The 14,652-nt window shown below is 54.2% G+C and overlaps 1 protein-coding gene across 1 annotated transcript; it reads right to left on the minus strand.

Moving 5' to 3' along the window:
- Window positions 1-1,434: 1,434 nt before the first annotated feature.
- On the minus strand, window positions 1,435-9,406 carry CEACAM16 (CEA cell adhesion molecule 16, tectorial membrane component). Its single transcript, XM_088829947.1, is given in 7 exon segments — window positions 1,435-1,606; window positions 1,609-1,640; window positions 3,238-3,564; window positions 5,683-5,961; window positions 7,107-7,382; window positions 7,699-8,043; window positions 9,275-9,406. Coding segments are annotated over 7 exon segments (1,329 nt in total). The 5' UTR covers window positions 9,312-9,406; the 3' UTR covers window positions 1,435-1,573.
- Window positions 9,407-14,652: the final 5,246 nt, after the last annotated feature.

Consider the following 14,652-nt stretch of genomic DNA (forward strand, 5'->3'; position numbering starts at 1 on the left):
CTGCAGTATTGTTAAGTCCACACCTTTTTACTGGTTGACAAACGGAGGGTCTAGTGAATCCGTAGCAAATGAAGGGCTCCAGCCCAGATTTTAGAGCCCTCATTCTGGCACCTTTCACCACTCACCGTCTCAGCCTGACATGTTGCTGCTGAGTCGCGTCAGTCGCGTCCGACTCTGTGCGACCCCAGAGACAGCAGCCCACCGGGCGCGCCGTCCCTGGGATTCTCCAGGCAAGAACACTGGAGTGGGCTGCCATTGCCTTCTCCAATGCATGAAAGTGAAAAGTGAAAGGGAAGTTGCTCAGTCGTGTCTGACCCTGAGCGACTCCACGGACTGCAGCCCACCAGGCTCCTCCATCCATGGGATTCTCCAGGCAAGAGGACTGGAGTGGGGTGCCATTGCCTTCTCCCTAGCTCAACATGGCCATCCCCAGAAAGGCTCTGTCTTGAAAGTTTCTGAGAAATCGCTCTACTGAGTTTTTCCATCCCTGCCCAAACCTCTCTTTCCACTGAGCCTGGAGTCTGCTATCACACTTCTGATTAACACCAGGTCTCGCTATAGTGGGTCATCTTGGCTGGGTGGGGCTTGTGGCTCAGACCCTAGTGAGAAGGGTCAGAAGACACTCGCCCTCTGGTTCCCACTCTCCCCTGCTCTCCACCCCTCAACCCCACCCCTGCCCCGTTTGCATTCATTTATTCATAGGGGCTTTATTGGTGTGTGGAGAGGAGGAGGGAGATATTTTTAGGATTCTGCAGGTGATGTTTGAGAGATGCATGGAGTGGGGGTGGGGGAATCCCAGGACAGTGGAGGGCACAAAAGGGCATCTTTGATTAAATCGATGTAGACCAGAAGGTGCTGGAACTCTTCTTGAGAAATTTCGTCATTCCTTGTCCTGTGCGCAAATAGCTTGGCATTAGGCTCCAGGTTATGGAGGGAGACGCAGTGTGTGTGGGGGGGTGGCATGTCCCACAGCTGTTTGGTGCCACAGGAGGGGCACTGTTTCAGCCACTGGAAAGCAGGACCTTCAGAAACAATCTGGGGTGTTGTGGGAAGGGCCTGAGACTGTGACATGAAGCAGTGGGGGCTTGGAGCCCTGCGTTTTGGGCATCCTTGTGCATGTATGTAGCCAGACCGAGATCATCTCAGGTGGAAAGGGAAGCAAGTGTGGCCACCAGGAACGACAAGGTTGGCAGCGGTGGAAGGAGAGGCTGACACAGGCGTGTGTTAACCAGGATGTTTATAGCCTCTGTGGCTCTCCGACAGCTCGGTGAAGGAGTAGGGCCCTGTTGGCTCTAACTCTAGGGTGAAAGCAGGAGAACAGAGGACCATGGTCCGGCATCCTTGCTGGAAGTGAGTAGTCCTCTGCTCCAGGGGAGGAGACAAGGAGAGTGACGTGAAGAGCTCATCTCTCTGGAGGTCTCCAGGTCCACAGTGCTACTCCAGGACTGTGGGGGAAGGACGGGGCACGGGGTGGAAGCCATCAGGGGAGGTAGGGGACCAGGACCCCGGTGCCCCCATCCCTCCTGTGCCCCTGCCCGACCCTGGCCTCCCGGCGGCCCCACCCGCCCCATGCTCAGCCTGTGCCAGGTTCAGATTCAGGAAGGTGTGGCGTTGGTCCTTGGGCGAGGAAGGAAGGTTGACTGTGAGAAGAGAGACAGGGTGAAAAGGAGTTCCAAAGCTTCATCAGGGGGTGACCTGCTGTCATAGACCAGCATTCTCCCCCCCAAAACTGACCCAGAAAACTAGGTTTTGATGAGTGAATGGATGGAGGAGGGTGCTAGGCGTGTCTGGAAGTGATTGGGTCCTTGATCCTGGGAGCTTCAAGTCTGAGGGAGAGAGGTCACAGTCCTTGACTCAGGGACATGGCTTCTGAGACTGCCGGGTCTGATGTGGGAGGCAAGGCTCCAGGGACATGGCCTCTCAGACCTCTGAGGATGCTCGGTCTGATGGGAGAGACATGATCCCTGCCTCCAGGAGCTCCCAGTCTGATGGAGGAGACATGGTCTCTACTTCTGGGAGCTTCCAGTCTGATGGAGGAGACATGGTCCTTACCTCTGGGAGCTCCCAGTCTGATGGAGGAGACAAGATCCCTACCTCTGGGAGCTCCCAGTCTGATGGAGGAGACATGTCCCTACCTCTGGGAGCTCTCAGTCTGATGGAGGAGACAAGATCCCTAACTCTGGGAGCTTCCAGTCTGATATAGGAGACATGGTCTCTACCTCTGGGAGCTTCCAGTCTGATGGAGGAGACATGGTCCTTACCTCTGGGAGCTCCCAGTCTGATGGAGGAGACAAGATCACTAACTCTGGGAGCTTCCAGTCTGATATAGGAGACATGGTCCCTACCTCTAGGAGCTCCCAGCCTGATGGAGGAGACATGGCCCCTACCTCTAGGAGCTCCCAGTCTGATGGAGGAGACATGGTCCCTACCTCTGGGAGCTCCCAGTCTGATAGAGGAGACATGGTCCCTACCTCTGGGAGCTCCCAGTCTGATGGAGGAGACAAGGTCCTTCCTCTGGGAGCTCCAAGTCTGATGGGGAGACACGGTCCCCAACATCTGGAAGCTCCCAGTCTGATGGAGGAGATATTATTCCTGACTTCTGGGAGCTCCCAGTCTCACTGGGAGTTATGGTCCCCAACATCTGGAAATTCCCAGTCTGATGGAAGAGACATTGTTCCTGACCACTGGGAATTTCCGGCCTGAAGAGGAAACACAATTTTCACCACCTAGGGGTCTCCATCTTGATGGAGGAGATTGTCCTTATTTCAGCTTGAGAGAGAAATGTACCCTCTGAGGGTAGAAATTCTGTTCTCTTTCTGTAACACAAAGCATGAAACATGATCCGCATTGTCTAAGATGACAGTCTGAAGAGGGAGGCATCCTCACCCTATACTGCTCATCTGATGGGAGAGGTACAGCATGAGGGTAGTGGCAGTATCTCCCGTGTTTTATGTTCCAGGGAAAAGGGTACCTTACCCTCAGTCTACACCCTGTATTTTGAAACCTTTGGTCTGGTGTGCTTCTTACAGAAGAGAGAAGGCATGGAAGTCCCCTTGAGTGCCCCAAGTCCGATGGAGGAAGCCAGTCTGCCCCTGGTCTGTCGGTTTGACAGACGAGGCAGGAGCTCCATCTGGGGAGGCCCAAGTCAGCTGGAGGAGGCAGTGTTCCCCCTCCCCACTTTTGAGAGCCTTTGTCTGAAAAGAGCTGCCCCTTCCCCGTCCCCTCCTGCACACTCACGGGCCACCTGCAGCTCCACTTCCAGCGTCTCCGTCTTGCCCTGCAGCGTGACGGTCTTGAGTGTGTAGCGGCCAGCGTCCGTGAGGTTCAGCTTCTGCACCAGCAGTGAGCAGTTGGGGAAGCCCACCTCCCGGCCTGTGTGCGCGGGGCCTGCGATCCAGTTCCCAGAAGGAAGTTGGCTGAGAAGCCGGTTGGGCTCGGAGGCAGGCCCGCGGTACCAGGCGTAGACCAGCAGGTCCTTGGGGTAGCCCTGGACGGTCAGCGTCACGTCCTGGCCCTCCATCGGCCGGGTCGGCACAGGAACGATGGTCATGACAACCGAGGCCGCTGCGGAGACAGCGAGGGCGGCTGGGTCAGCGGGGCCTGCATGGGTCACAGCGCCCCCCGCCCACCCCCGCCAGCTCATCTATGCCTCCCCCAGCTGACTGGCCCTCCCCATGCCGGGTTGCCAGGAGGGAGACAGAGGAAGGAGGTGGTGACTTGTGTGGCAGTGGAGGTGGATTTTGTGTCTCAACAATGCCTGCCTGCCAGGGAGCTGCGTTTTCCCTCATCAGTTTGGGAGACCCCCGTGTGTGGGGGCTGTCTCTCTCCCATTAGACTAGGAATTTCCAGCCCTTGGGGGACTATCTCTCCGCATTAAACTGGAAGACCCTAGAGGGCTGAGTCATGTCTCCTCCATCAGATTGGAAATTGTTAAAAGTCCAGGGGCTGCGTCTCCCCCATCAGACTGGAAATTCTCAGATTGTGGGGGCCGTGTCTCCCCCATTAGATCATTGGGAGCTATGTAATCCAGGTATTGTCTTTTCTCTGAGCTTGCAAGACTTCAGAATAGGGGGAGCTATAGTTCCCCATTAGACTGAAAGATTCCACAGAGTGGAGGCCATGTCTTCTCCATCAGATTGGGAATTCCAATTTATTATTGGGCTGGGTCTTTCCAGTCAGCTGGGGACCCCAGAAGTTGAATGGGGGGCATGTCTATCCCATCAGACTGGAAATTCCTAGAAAGTAGGGGCCTGTACTCCCCCATCAGATTGGGAGTACCCCCAAAAGTGGAAACTGTGTTTCCCCCATCAGACTAGGAATTCTCAAAAAAAAAAAAAAAAAAAGCCATGTCTCTTTAAGACCCTGTCTCCCCCATCAGAATACAAAATCTGCTTAAGTGTCCCCTGTGTCTCCTCCATCTGATTAGAAGTCATGTCGTCTTCATCACTGCTCGGGTGGCGTGTGAGGCATTGCCTCTTCTCTCTGACTGGCAGCTCTCGAATAGGGAGGCTGAGTTCCCTAATTCAAGACCATCTCTCCGAGGGCAGAGACCATGTCTCCTCCATCAGACCAGGTGGGGGCGTGGTGGTGGCTCCCTTTCCTCTGTCTCCCCGCTTGGTATCTGCCACAGGGTGGCTGGCAATTCAGGAGGCCCTTGGGGACGCTGTACCCACTCCCTGCACATACCTGCACACCTTGGACACCCCCCATCTTGACCTGCAGAGACAGGGCTCTGGGCAGTGCCTCAGGTCATCTGGTCCACCCCCCTGTCTCTTGCCAAGACCAGCTGCCAAGGCCCCCCATAGGGTGGGGCAGAAGGTACACTTACCTCTGGGGATGCCATTTCTGCTTTGGGTGAAAGAGATTCCACCCTTTGGATGAGACCCAGCCTGTTAGTAGGAGGGAGGCACGAGGGAGGGAAGGATTGTTCCCACTGTCCCCGGGGGATGGTGGCCACTTGGGAAGGAACCAAGGCGGAATAAATGAGGCCCTCATGTTCAAAGCCACCATCCCCAGGGGATGAGCAGATGTCCCCTGAGGATCCTGATGGCTCTGAGAACACCAGCTGTGGCCGTGCTACCCCCACCGCCAGGTTGTTTAAGGACAGAGGCAAGACAGTGCCTCTCTCGCTGTGTTTTTCCATTTGCCAATGAATGGCTGTAATTTCCCCGGGAGAGCGGTTGCCCGTGCGTCGGTGTGCGCATGCGCACACCAGCATCCGCGCCAGATAACTGAATAATTGAGTTGGCTGCGCGGAGGTTCAGCTGTTTCTGGGGCAGGGAGCGGGTCCAGCCTGCAGCTGCTGTGACAGACTGAATTTAAAACAGGGGCATTCATATAAAGGGACATCGAATGTTTTTCCACTCTACCGCTGCACGGTTTGGGGCATGTGGCCCGTTTCTGACTTTGCCACCCCTCAAGGAAGAGTTTGATATGTCGATTTTTTTTTTTTTTCGGAGTAGGGGGTGTGATAAGGCACAGACTGCGTTCCTTTTGTCACCTGGGGATGAAGAGGGTCCACCTGAAATGCCACTTTGTCCCTTGGCCAATGAATGGGGTCAGAATCTCTCCCTTTCCCATCATCTGTTGGGCAAAGGGCAGCAGAATGGTGGGTGGAGCAGCCAAGCTGGGGTCCATCTGGGCCTCCGGGGGGGGGCGGTGGCCAGGCTGGGGGCGACTCACCAGAGAGTTTGACCACCACTGAGGCGGATCCAGAGAGCAGGGTCTTGGGGTTCTTAGCAATACACGTGTAGGTGCCCTCCTGGGCGGCCGTCATGCCACTGATGTTCAGGTGGCCTTGGTCATGCCTTAATGCCCGCCCGTTGAAGGCCCACACGTACTCAGGCTCTGGGCAGGACCGGGACACACACCACAGTGTGAGCGACGTGTTGAAGTCGACTTTGATGGTGCAGCCTGTGCGGGCGGTGGAGTCCTGGAGTATGGCCACGCGTTCCGGGCCAACTGTGAGGGCAGGAGGGAGAGAAACGGCAGTGGAAGGAGAGGGCCATCAAGCTGGGCACCCGCCCGGCTTTCTTTCCACCAGGAGGGGCCCCTGGGAAGATCTGGAGGAAAAAAGTGCTCTGGCCTTTGCAAATCCCACATGGATCTCTAACTTGCTCTAAGATCTTGACAATCACTTTCCCTCTCAGGGGATTTCAGGTGTCTTTTCTGCAGAAAGACGACGTTGGAGCACTGCACAAAAACACTGCAAGATGTTTTTGACATCTATGGGTTCATTAAGGGAAAAAAAGGTCTAAATGATTGGTTTCCGATAAGCCATTCTAAGAATCTAGAATTCTAGGGTTCCAAAAGCAGGTGTTTCTATGTTCTAGGAGGCTAAGAGTCTAGAAATCTATGTTTCTAAGCTTCTAGGGTTGGGCAGTTCTAAGTTTTTAGAATTAGAGTCTAAGAATCTCTGCCTCTAGAGTCTCTGGGGTTCTCAGAGTCTAGAATCCAGAGCTTCTCAAACCTAGAATTCCCCGGTTGTAGGATTCTGGGTTCTGAGTTTTCCTGCATCGCCACCCTCGTGTACCTGAGTGATTTCTTTTCTCTGGGTTGTTGTTGCTCTTGTCTAGTCGCTCAGTCGTGTTGAACTCTTTTGTGACTCCATGGACTGTAGCCCCCAAGCTCCTCCGTCCATGGGATTTCCCAGGCAAGAATACTGGAGTGGATTGCCATTCCCTTCTCCAGGGGATCTTCCCGACCCAGGGATCGAACCTGCATCTCCTGCATTGGCAGGTGGCTTCTTTCACACTGAGCCGCCTGGGAAGCCCTTTCTCTGAATGCCATGTGGTGTATCTGCTGCCCCTGGGGATGACTCCATACTTTGGTTATGTTTTTAATTTTATTCCCCCTCCCATTCCACCATTCATGTCCCCTCTCCCTTTCGAAAACAACCAGTCCTGGAGGTACTGATTCAAAGGGAAAGATGATTCAATTTCAAACGTGGTCTTCTCGTCCTTTAGAGATGGGTCAAGTGCATTTTGAGGGGACTCTTTGGTTTCTAACCCCGGCTGGCCTACTGACTCACTGTGTGCTCTTGGGCAACCTCTCCTGGCCTCAGTTTCCCCATCTATGAGGCTGGGGGCTGGGCCGGGAGGACTCACAGTACACGGTCAGGTTGACGGGCTCGCTGCGGCTGATACTGACAGGGTTCCAGACCTCACACTGGTAGGCACCGGCCTCCTCCCTGCGGATGCCATGCCGGGTCAGCATCCTGCCGTCGGGGGACAGGCCAAGGCGCACGGCAATGGGCAAGGCGTCGCCATTGAAGAACCAGCGGACCTCAGCGGGGCTGGGGCTGCTGCACATCAGGCGTAGGGTGTCCCGGCGCTCCACCAAGGCTGTGCTGTTGGCCACGACCACGGGCTGAGCCAGGATCTCTGTGGGGCAAGAGACAGAGGGGGAGGGGGCCGGGCACTGCCTGCTCCCGGGGTCTCCCCCTCCCCAGGCAAGGGGCATGGCTGGATCCCAGCAGTACCCCTGAAACCCCAGCCAGAGGGGCAAAGAACAGGATGAGAGGCAGGTTTAATCCTGGAAGCCATCTGGGAGGAGGTGAACATTTTAATGTTATTTTAGGACTTTTTCCTTTTTTTTTTTGATGGCACACTTTTTAGTTTTTTTTTTTTTTTAAAGAAGGATTGGGAAGGAGCTGGGAAAACCCAGCTAGGGTGGAGGGGGCTCTGGAGGGTGTCTCACCATAGACCTGCATGTGTCCGTAGCCCACCTCCGTCTGAAATTGCCTGTTGAGAGTCTGCAGGATGTAGGTGCCCGAGTGCCCAGGCAGGGCACCCTGGATGTCCAGGCCACCGTCGGGGCGCACAGCCTCCCGCCCCGTGTGGGCTGGGCCAGGGGTTTCATCGCCTGTGCTTACGATGTAGCTGGCTACCAGGTAAGACAGGCTGAGCGTGGGCCCCGCGTACCAGTTGTAGGCCAGCAGTTCCCCCGAAAGCCCTTGGACAGCCAGAGTGACGTTGTCGCCCTCGGCTGGCTGGGCAGGCTCAGGGGTGATAATGATCTCGGCCCCCGCACTCAGGAACGCAGCTGAAAAGGAGCCAGAGGGGTGGGGTGAGGCGGGCTTGACCACTCCCCACGTTTGATGGGGGAGGAGACGTGGGTTCCTGGCACATGTATTCCTTCCATACAGTAAGTGCTCAATAACTGTCTGCCAGGTGCTAACGGAGGTCTCAGTCCTAGGGGGTGGGGGTGGAGGCTGTGATCTGAGGACCGGATTTGATGGGCTGTGCTAAGGATCTAGCATAGGCCTTGCTCATAGCAAGCTCACAGCACCCACTCAGCCTATGGGACTGGGGACGAGACCCAGAGGGTTTTCCCCGGTTGTGAGAGTCATCAGGCCTCCACTTACAAGATTATGCTGCCTCATCCAGCCCTCGCTGGGAACCCTGGCTCCCAGTTGGGTGCCCTGCCTTTGCCTCCCCAGGCTCAACCACAGCAGAAAGTAGGGTTGTGATTAATCCACTCCACCCCTTCTGTTCTCAACCCAGAAGATAAGCCCCAAACCCGACTAGCTGGTCGGGTCTGCCTGGGATGGAATTGTATGTGACTGCCTGGATCAGGAAGCTGCGGCAGTTCTCACGTAAGAAGTGTTTACATGCCTGGCCTGGTTTCTGGTACTTTCCATGCTGTTGGAGCCGGGCTATGAGCAAGGGCTCTGGATCTAGCACTCAGCTGTGTCACTTTCTGGCTGTGTGACCCTGACCAGGGACTTCACCTCTCTGAACCTCAGGCTTCTGGTCTATGGAGTGGGGGTCATGGGTGGGGTGGTTTAGAATACACAAAAAGTATATAGGACAACACCCAGTAGATGGTAGTAAATGCTGCTGGGGATGACCTTCAAATGACCCCAAGAGTTAGACCCATTTCATAGATGAGGAAACTGAGGCTGAGAAGAGGAAAGCAACTGCCCAAACCACATCCTGAGGGAGGGGCTGAGCTGTTGATTACAACTCGTGCTAGTTAAGGCTTCTGTAGCTCAGTAAGGGTTTGCTACATGAATGAGGCACAGCAGTGGCTCCCTAACCCTAACTTCTCCCCCGGTTTTAGAAGTCTCCAATGTCACCTCAAAAATCTCTTTGGGTGACAGTCCCCAGCCTGCCCCACACTGGTGATTCTTGGAGGAGAAAATCGTGCCTTCATGAAGCAGAGCTGTTGCCCCTACCTGCTGGGTTTCTGGCTCATACCTTCCCTCCCCAGGCTCCCCTCCCTTCCCTGAGACCTTGGGGGCTAAGGCTATAGGGGTGCTGTTCTCGCTCACCACTGAGAAGGAGCCATCTGCTTCGGATCAGCACCATCTTTCACCCCAAAGCCGGCTCTTGGAGACAACGGCGTTAGTGGCCCGGCGCTCCGAGGCCCTTCCTGGTTGGGGTTTGGCTCTGTCTGGCCCTGGACCTGAGAGGATTCGGTGATTTGGAGCTGGGGGAGATCACCTGAATTTGGAGGGATCGAGTCACCGAGGATCTGGGGCCCCATTTGGGTACCAGAGCGGGTGTGGCAGGCACGGGCCAGGGGCCACGACCTGGTCAGGCCTCCTGGGGCGCTGCCTGACCTTCTTTGTGCCGAGGGCCCGGGTTTGGTACCGAGAGAAGAACCAGGTCACCAGGGAGGCGGGAGGAAGGCCGGGGAAGATTTTAGGGCAGTTCTTACCCACGGCACAGGCCCTGGTCTCCCTGGTGAACTTGCGGGGGACACCGAGGGATAAAACCCATCCACAGTGACTGCTGTTTTCCCAGGCCCAAAGCCATGGGTGACCCTCAGGTTTCATCTCAGTGGCTGCCCTGTGATGCGATCACTGTCAAGGCCCCCTGCGGGCAGATGGGGAAACTGAGGCATCTTTGACTTGCCCAAGTCCCTGAAGGCAGGGGGTTCTGAACTCTGCCTTGTTTCTGAACCCACACAGAAGGGAAGGAGGCTAGTGACTGCTTACTTTCTCTGGGGCTCTGTTTTTTGTCTGTTTTTTATACATATTTATTTATTTGACTGCACTGGTTCTCAGATGCAGCATATGGGATCTTTAATCTTCGTTGTGGGAGGCAGGCTCTTTATTGGCAGCATAGTGTCCAAGTTCTCTGACCAGGGATTGACTGGGCCCCCTGCATTGGAAGTGTGGGATCTTAACCACTGGAAGTCCCAGGGGCTGTGTTTCTCGTTGGCTTCCTACATGGGGCTGAGCAATCCACATTCTCTCTCTTCTTCCCTTGAAGCCTTGTTCTTTCTGTCTGTGAAATGGGCAGATGTGAACACTTTGGGGCCAGAGAGAGTCCAGTCGTGACCTTGGTTCTACACTTTCTGGAAGCGAGGCTGGAAGCAGCCTCTTCCTGAGTCTCTGTTGACTACTCTGAAAACCAGGGATGTGTAGACTCTAATCAGGGTTGTTGAGTGGTTAGTGAGATGCCACATATCAGGAACTTAGCGCCTGGCAGAGTTGGGTCCCAAACACAAGAGGTGGTTGGTGTTATTGGACCTAGTTCTGCTGTTCCTAGTTTCCATGACCATAGGCAAGTTATGGAGCCCACTGGGCCTCAGTTTCCTCATCTATAAAATGGGAGTGATGATAATACCCATGTCATGGGGTGTTGGAAGGATGAAATGAATGAACTTGTGTGAAGTACTTACCATGATGCCTGGCATGGAGCAGAGGCTCAAGAAGAAATCACTCAGGGACTTCCCTGGTGATCCAGTGGCTAAGACTCCATGCTCCCAATGCAGGGGGCCCAAGTTCGATCCCTGGTGAAGGAACTAGATCCCACATGCTGTAACTAAGACCCAGTGCAGCCAAATAAATAAATAAAATATATTTTTTAAAAAAGAAATTGCTCATTCATTCATCCTACAAATATTTAATCAGCATTGTTGGTCTGCCAAGCACTGTCCTAGGGGCTAGTAGGTAGAATCCCTGCCCTTGTGGGGCTGAGATTTAGTAAACAAATCAAACATAAAATCTATCCCACGTTGGATGGAGATAAGTGCTGTGGGGAAAAATCAAGCCAGGAAGGGGCTGGCGATTTTGGAATTGGGGCCAGAGGTTGGGGGGGCACGGGGGCTGTCTCTGGGAAGGTGATGCTTGGTAGAGGCTCTGGGGGGATGGGGTGGGGGTGGGAAGCACGCCCCCACCCAGTCAAGAACATTTGTTCTTGACAAATGTGCTATCAGTATCTTGATGGCGTCTGGGTCCTGGTGTCTCTGAGGCTCCAGCATCCTTCTTCTGGGCGGGGGGCCATACCTGTGGCTCATGTGTCCTGATTTGCTCCTCCAGCACCGCGTCCTCAGGTGCCCTGGCAGGGCGGGGCCCTGACACGGGGGACGGCGTGAGCTGAGAGGGGTGGGTGAGTTGTGGGTGACCTGGCACGGTCTACTCCTCCCATCCCTCCTGTGACCTCAAGTCACCCTTCTCTGTCCTAGCCCAGCCCTCTCCCCTGAGCCGCAGGAACCTCATCCAGGGACTTGGGATATCATTCAGGATGCTGCCCCCTCCCCACCTCCCCGGATGTCCCTGGGCACCTCTCGCTCACCCCGTCCCAAACTGACCTCGAGATCTTCCCCTAGACCTGCTCCTCCTCCCCACCCTCTTACCAGAGATGGCGCCACCATCTACCGTCACTGGGGCAGAGACGGGGCCTTGGCCCTGATTCTAGTCTACCCACCGCCCCCCACACCACCACATACCACACTCTATCATGCCTGCTTCTTAAATGCCCTCTGCATCTTTGTCTCTCTTCCTGTGGCTCCTGCCTTAGTCCAGGTCTCCCCAACCTGCACTGGCCCCTCATCTGGTTTCCCCTCCCTAATGCCTCCATGGTCTCTGACTCTGGTTTGGCTCCCTGTCGGTGCCCAGAATCTGCTCTGGCTCCTCAGTGCCCTCAGGAGAAAGCCCAGCTTGTCACTGTGGCCCCACATGGCCAGGCCCCTGCCTGCATGAACACCCGTTCCTTCTGGAAACTCTGCCCCAGTTATTCCGCCTCACTTGCACTTGCTGCACCCAGCACATCCCTGCTTCCCCCTGCTCTATTTCATTGCCTATTCAACCACTTCCCCTCTCCTCCAGGAAGCCCTCCTGGACTCCTAGACTTCACAAGTGTGCCCCTCATCCCCAATCAGTCCCAGCCCTAACCACCTTGGGTCTTCACTGTCAGGGGATAGGTCTGTTTCTTCAAAGTGACTGAGTCGTGGAAGGGCAGGACTGGTTCTGCTGTCCTGTGGGCATCACCGTGTCCCCAGCACTGCCCAGCACAGGATCGGATGATGGAGCAGAGTCTGAGAGAGTGTTTGTGAAACTGGACACCAGGGACGGGTGACACAGACAGAGGAGTCTCCAGGGAGGTCTGGGTTTCTGGGGATTTGCCGTCTGGCTGAGTAGCGAGAAGAGGCTTTGGCTCTGCGAGTCTTGAGGACAGATCCTGGCTTTTGTCCAGACTCCACCATGGCTTGCTACCACCCTCAACAACACACAGACCCTCCTCGCTCTGTGGTCCTTGCACTTCCTGATTCACTCCTGGCTCCATCTCCCCAGCCCCTCCCCCTGGTGCTCCCAGACATGAGCCTCGATTTTTGGTCCAATTGAGTGCTGTGGTTTCTTGGCACTATGTGCCAGGCCCAGAGCTGGGCAGAAAGTAAACCTGGCCATCCTGGGCAGGGGCCTTTGCCTGTCCAGCAAGTGGGTGGTAGGTGATCATGACACTGACTTCTCTGGGGTTTCTCTGGGGGTAAGGGAGAGCAGGTGCATGGAGGGCTCAGTGCCATGCCTACTCCAGAGTGGGCACTGGGTACTCAGGGGCCATCATTCATTCACCTTTCAACAAACATTTATTGAGCATCTACTAGGTGCCGGGCCCTGTGCTAGGTTCTGGGCTACAGCTACGAATAAGACTGGAAAAATCCCTGCCCCAAAGAGCTGACCTTTTGTTTGGGCCAATAGTCAGCTGACAAATAAATAGATGTACCTAACAGGTGGAGATAATGTGATGGAGAGGAAGAATGCAGGAGAGGGGATGGAGGTGCCTGAGGCACTGGTTTATGTAGGGTCAACAGAAGATGTTTTAGGAGGTGACATCAGAGTAGAGACTCAATGAGGGAAAATTGAATCTGGGGGATTCTGGGGGAAAAGCATGCCAGGCAGACAGAACAGCAAGTGCAAAGGCCCTGAGGCAGCAGTGTTTTGGTGAGTGGGAGGCTGGTGTGACTGGAGCACAGTGAGCGGAGGGGGCAGAGAGGAAACATGGCGGATCCTGCAGGGCCTTGTGGGCCACAGGAGGACTTTGGCTTTCACTCTGAGATAGGAGCCCTGGGAGAGATGTGAGCAGAGAAGGCATGGGAGCTGACTTAGGTGTTAACAGGATCTTCTGGCCGCATGTGGGGCACAGACTGTGGGAGGTGACAGCAGATGCTGGGAGGCAGTGTGGTGACTGCAGGAGTCTAGACATGCTGTCCAGGGCGGTGGTGGCTGTTCGGTCACTCAGTTGTGTCTGACTCTTTGTGACCCCATGAACCGCAGCACGACAGGCTTACCTGTTCTTCGCCACCTCCCGGAGTTTGCTGAAACTCATGTCCATTGAGTCGGTGATGCCATCCAACCATCTCATCCAGTGTGGCAGTCACTGTGATTAGCTTATCCACATTTAGGTGAGCTGTGAGTGAAAAGTACGCCCCGAAGAGGTGATCGTTTTGTAATGTACAGAAGCATTGAATCATTATGTTGTGCGCCTGAAACTAACAGTGTTGTAGGTCAATTACACTTCCACTAAAAGAAAAGACACGTAATCACAGTATCCTAATAGGTCCTGCAGTGAACAATGTTTACATTGTCATTATAATGGTGCAAACACTAATTATTGATATAATTTAAAGCATGGGCTTCTTAGATGGCACAGTGGTAAAGAATCTGCCTGCAATGCAGGAGATGTGCGTTCCATTCCTGGGTCAAGAAGATCCCCTGGAGAAGGAAATGGCAACCTGCTCCAGTAATTCTTGCTTGGAAAACCCCGTGGACAGAAGAGCCTGGCAGGCTACAGTTCATGGGGTTGCAAAGAATCAGACACGACTGAGCATGCACGTGTGCATGCACGCATGATAAAATTCTGAAGAGAGGATGAGGAAGGAGAGGTGGAGATATTAGATCTTCATGTCTTGTAACATCTATAAATTTACTTTTCTCTTTTTTTATTGTATTTATAGGAGGTGATAGGCTTAACCAAACCTGTTGTGACAATCATTTCACAAAATATGTAAATCATCTTGCTGTGCACCTTAAACAGTGATATATTCAACTTTTTCTTTTTCCTTTTTGGCCATGCTGTGTGGCTTAAGGGATCTTAGTTTCCTGACCAGGATTTGAACTCGGGCCCTCTACAGTGAAAGCATGGAGATCATGAGGGAACTCCCTATATAAATTTTTTTCCTAATAAAACTGAGAAAACAAAAAAACCCTTAAAGCGAAAAGGAAAAAAGCTCACAAAATATTGAAGATTTATTGCAGACACATACACAAAGAATGCAAAACCTATTGTTCACTTTTTATATTGAGCCCATGTTTAAATGATGGGCGCTAGTGATAAAGTGCCCACCTGCCAATGCAGGAGACATGAGAGACCTGGGTTTGATCCCCGGGTCAGGAAGATCCCCTGGAGGAGGGTATGGCAA

This window comes from Moschus berezovskii, chromosome 22 (genome assembly GCF_049115385.1).
Source record: "Moschus berezovskii isolate FMDL1 chromosome 22, NW_MosBer_1.0, whole genome shotgun sequence".
Lineage (NCBI taxonomy): Eukaryota > Metazoa > Chordata > Mammalia > Artiodactyla > Moschidae > Moschus > Moschus berezovskii.